The 4586-nt window shown below is 52.9% G+C and overlaps 1 protein-coding gene across 1 annotated transcript in view; it reads left to right on the top strand.

Annotated features, from left to right (window-relative positions):
- Positions 1–933: 933 nt before the first annotated feature.
- LOC113213939 (uncharacterized) overlaps positions 934–4586 on the top strand; it is a gene marked incomplete at its 5' end in the record, with an annotated part of 9098 nt that continues 5445 nt past the window's right edge. The window contains 2 exon segments of the mRNA XM_052271121.1: positions 934–1046; positions 3753–3862. Coding sequence (XP_052127081.1) covers positions 934–1046; positions 3753–3862 — 223 coding nt within the window.

The following is a 4586-nucleotide window of genomic DNA, read 5'->3' as shown; positions in this document are numbered from 1 at the left end:
AGTCACCCCAGCCCCAGGTGTCTGTCCCCCGTGTAGTTAGGAGAGGAAGCCTATCCCGCATATGTGCCTGACCATCGAGCCATCATGTCGTCCTCTTCTTGACCATAACCCTTCCTCTTCCTTCCCCTCGGCGGTTGAAAGCACAAAAAAACAAATAAAAACAAGAAGTATACTGTGTTTTCGCGTCCAAGTCTTGACGACCACACGCGGACGCCATGGGCTTTCGGGCGGGCCCCGAGTGGAGCCAGCTGACAGATCCCCGGTCATCAAACAGTCGTTAGTTTGCATTCCATCCACAGCAACCTCCAATGTTATGTTGCGACCTCGGCCTCGGCGCGTTCGCCTTGGATGGCCTGGGCGGGTCGCTCTGCAGAGGGCTCGGCAAAGGGAGTCTCCAGGTTGGAGGGTGACAGCCGAGGCCTACAAGTACTACTGAACGCCTCGACTTAGGGACAACTTCTGTCACGGTTCTTAGACTCTATCACAAAGAACTATCACGAGTTGGTTGTTGTTGCTGATTTTCATCTTGTGTTTTTATAACAGAATTTGCCTTTTCCCGTGAGAAATTTGAATGACAGTGTAATTGAATACTCTCATGCATCCTCCTCCTCTGATCGAGTATAGCGGCGAGTAGCGGACCGTGTGCACGCCACGCCCGCAGCGCGCCTCATTCACCCCCTGCGCTGTGACAAGCGCGAGCTGACCACACAGCGCCCCGCCCCGCCACGCCCCGCCACGCCCCGACACGCCCCGCTCCGCCATCACTTAATGATCACTCTGGAATGGCCGCAATGTGCACCGCGCTCTGCGGCCAGCTGGAGCGAGCGATCACTCTTAATGCCTCACCGCGGGCGGGTGGTGCGCTCTTTCTTACGAAAATGAAACAAAAAAAATTAAATTTAAACATTCGTTTTTGTGTGTGTGTGTTTGCAGAAGTCGGAGGAGCGGTCGGTGCCAGTCGCGGTGCGAGTTCACCGGACTTTGGAGCTACACGACGACAAGTTCTACGTCATCACGTGTGGTAAAGCTGGCTTCAGAAACTCGAGGTGAGTGCGGCTGTAGAAATCAAAACTCAACATCAGTTCTGAAAAGTCACACATGCAGTATCTCACTCGTGTCCATTCGCTAAAGTAGCCAGCACTTTCAATCATCATTAGGTCGCATGGGACTATGAGGTGTTTGACTGGAAATTAAGAATACCGTGCTGTCAAGCGTTGCAAGTGCGTTTGAACTGTGAACTAGATGGAACAAGACTTGTAAATATTGAAACCTTCGAGCTCAGGACAAAGACATTTGAGTCGAATATTTTTACGTGTTCCATTTCCATTCCTACAGTTACTAGTTTTGAAAGTTCCAATTAAACGCCTGCAATTATGCAACAACACTGCGTATACGGGGACACAGCCAGGAGCGAGCTTTTCTGAGGAGATGTTGCTGCGGTGGTGGCGTGGCTACCTCTGCCGAGAGTCCGCGCCTCGGTCCGCGCAAAGGGATAGGCGGGACCCAGGAGGTAGTAGTTAAGAAGAGCTCCCATAAGAAAAGCTCGCTCCTAGTTGTGTCCCCTACAGCTGCCAGGGGACACTATACTAAAAAGGTGTTCACACATACACACACACACACCTTAACTCGGTCACAAGAAGGGAGAAGGAATAGCGGCGCCGGGCCGGCTATATCGATTCGCCAAAACGCCACGCTTTGGTCCTCTTTTTATACCGATCATAATCTTCAGCAAGGTGTCAGGCTTCATCGTGTAATTTTTTTATAGCCTTCAGGTTTCCCTCTCTCTCTCCCCGCCCGTGGCACTTGGCCCTCTAATCTCGTCATTCGCGGGGCAAAAGCGGTCCACTGTGCCACTTTCCTGATAAAGAGTAGGAATTTGGGATGAAGCGACGCGCGGCGGCCGATGTTCCGGCACTGGGCTCAGCGCCGTTGGGGCCCATTTGGGTCTCGGGGGACCCACCGAGGGCCGCGGGCGTGCAGCAGGGTGGGGCGGGGCGGGGCCCGGTCGACCGAGCAGACGGGCCCAATCGCGAGGGGCGGGGTCCCGCGGGGAAATAGTGTGCGAAACAACCTGTTTCCGAAATCCTTTTTAATTTAGTGTGAAAAGCGGCTCTAAAACGGGTTATCGCGATGATGAGTGTGTTCTTTTAGATAAGGCACGTGGGCCGTTAATGTTTGGAATAGTAGCGTTTGGGCAAATCCAATAAGTGTTTTCTAGGAAGAGCACGTATTTTCCCGTATGATAGGCTAGGCTAACTATGTCTATACTGTACACGGTAAAAACAGTGGAAAACTTTTAGGAACTCTAGTTTTAAGAAAACTCTTTAGATCTCGAGCAAGTATTAAAAAGGTGGGTATTTCCCTATTTTTTTAGAAGACTTCTTCTAAGTCTGAGGACTTTTCCTCATATTATAGAAGTTCCTCAAAGTTTTACCTTTTGCCTTCAAAAGTAGACACTGCTATGCCGTGTGTGTGTGTGTTATCATTCAGTCCTGGACAGATGACTGCCACTACTTGCTCCACGCATATTGAAACGAGCATCGTGGGGAAAAGAATCAAAACAATCGCGCGAAACTGTCCCCCCCCCCCCTCGCCCCGCCTCAAGAATCTCGATATCCAATTATGAGATCGGCTGCAATTAAATAATGATAAATAAAAGAATACGCGAAATGAGAGCGGAAGCTCGTTAGCCATTTATGTTTCCTAGCGCTGCCCGGAGCGACAGAGTGACGCCCTCCGCGCAGAGTGCTCTCCCCTGTCGCGGATCACGTCCGTTTAATTAACAACCTCATCTTTTTTTCCTCTTCTGTTTTTATTTCAATCGCTCGATAAAATGTAAATGAGACAACAACGCATCAGTCCAATACTCGGCCGTGCCGTAATCATGATTCCATCCGATGACGTCCGTTCGTTCTTCCCGCGAGGTACTTCCCCGAGCTACACAAGACCAGAGGGCGGGCGGCTGGTCTGCAGCGCTGTCGTGCTCTTTTGGTGACGATAGTGAGCCGCACAAAGGCATTCGTGCGGGTTGCGTACACGTTATGGCCAGACACGATGGAAAGAGTGGACGCTCCCTGCTCCGCAGCATGTTGTAGTATAATGTACGATTTCCATTTTCGCTAATCATCGCCCGACCGAACGCCGCACTCCGCTGAAACTCGCACGCCTGCTGTAGTCTTCCTGCTGCGTCTCTGCACGTACTGTTCCATGGTACTGTACTCTATACGCGATGACTAGGAAGCTGGTCTATTAGTCTCTAATTGTTTCCCTCCCTGTGTGTGCTCGGCGAGCAGCTCGGCGAGCAGCTCGGCTCACCGGTAATGAGAGGAAGGCACGCGGCGCGCACTGCAATGTGTGTGTGTGCGAGCGCACCGCGCACCGCCGCTTGGCTCACCAGGCTCGCCAGTAAAGCACCGGCCCTTTCTGCCACGCAACCCCGTCCTTCCGTCGTCCGTTGCCGCGGCGGTACGGTAAAGCAGTCGAAGCGCGTGTTTTGCAAATAAAAATGTGTGTCCCCGACGATGCAGAGAGTTTATCCTCTCGGGCGCTGGGGTGCAAAGGGGTGGCCAGGGGCGAGGTGGGGCGCGGCACAGCGGATGTAGCAGGGAAATTAATTACCGCGGGAAACCTTTCTCTCATGTCACTTTCAGACATCTCTGTCACAGTGAGGTTTGGTTGAAAGCCACTCGTTTTAAAACACGTATTGCGGAGCGCACTTTATTTCTTACACGTTTGTGTTTCTCTGTTTGCAGGAACGAGACGTCCCACGTGTCGCTGAAGCTGGTGGACAAGGGCAGGCGGGTGTCGGAGGTGGTGTACAGCCACCCCTACACGCTGCGCGCCGACGTCACCAGGCCAGATGGTGAGTTTAGAGTTGATCATACGCATAGCTTAGGCAGTGGTTGTCTCCTGGCACGAGATTCGGTTCAGACCGATGGGGAGAAATCACTCCAAGTACGAGTTAGTACACGGTCAGTGCGTGCTCTTTTCATCATCATATTATATAGTTTTGCACTCCTTCGGCTTCTTTGTGTTTGGTGGGTGGGGGAAGGGGGGGTAAATGGGGGAGGTGTATCCTCCCTTTTGTCGGGAAACGTAAAACCAAACTGCGCGCACGCTCGGTTAATTGTCGTGATCTGGGCCGGTATTGCAGCAGAAATGAAAGACGGCAAGAGAAGTTTGTATTTCCTGAAGTTTCCACGATTGCAAGATGGGTAGAGAGCGGAGGAGTTCGCTGAAGGGTAACCGTCCTCCGAAAGGACTGTGCGTGCGCGCGGCCGTGTGCGGGGGCGATGGGGCATTAGGTCCCCATTAACGTGACACAATGTCCGGGCCGTGCGTCCGCACGCACCAGGCGCACGCACCAGGCGCACGCACCGGCCTGCACGCGACGGGGTAGGGCCGGAGGGGCGTGGTCAGGGATCAGCGCGACGACGGACCGGGCGGGACGGGCGAACACTGCCGCGGAGACTTGCACGCCCGAGTGAGGGTAGTGGCTTCCAGACTTGGGATTTTAATTTGCTGGGAGAGTACTTTGGGGAAATTTTCAAGAATTTGTTTTTAAATCCTCTGACCCCCCCCCCCTC

Source organism: Frankliniella occidentalis, unplaced genomic scaffold, assembly GCF_000697945.3.
Source record: "Frankliniella occidentalis isolate FOCC.00 unplaced genomic scaffold, Focc_3.1 Scaffold150, whole genome shotgun sequence".
NCBI classification, from domain to species: domain Eukaryota; kingdom Metazoa; phylum Arthropoda; class Insecta; order Thysanoptera; family Thripidae; genus Frankliniella; species Frankliniella occidentalis.
The sequence above is the reverse complement of the archived record's forward strand: the minus strand, read 5'-3'. Positions and strand labels throughout refer to the sequence as shown.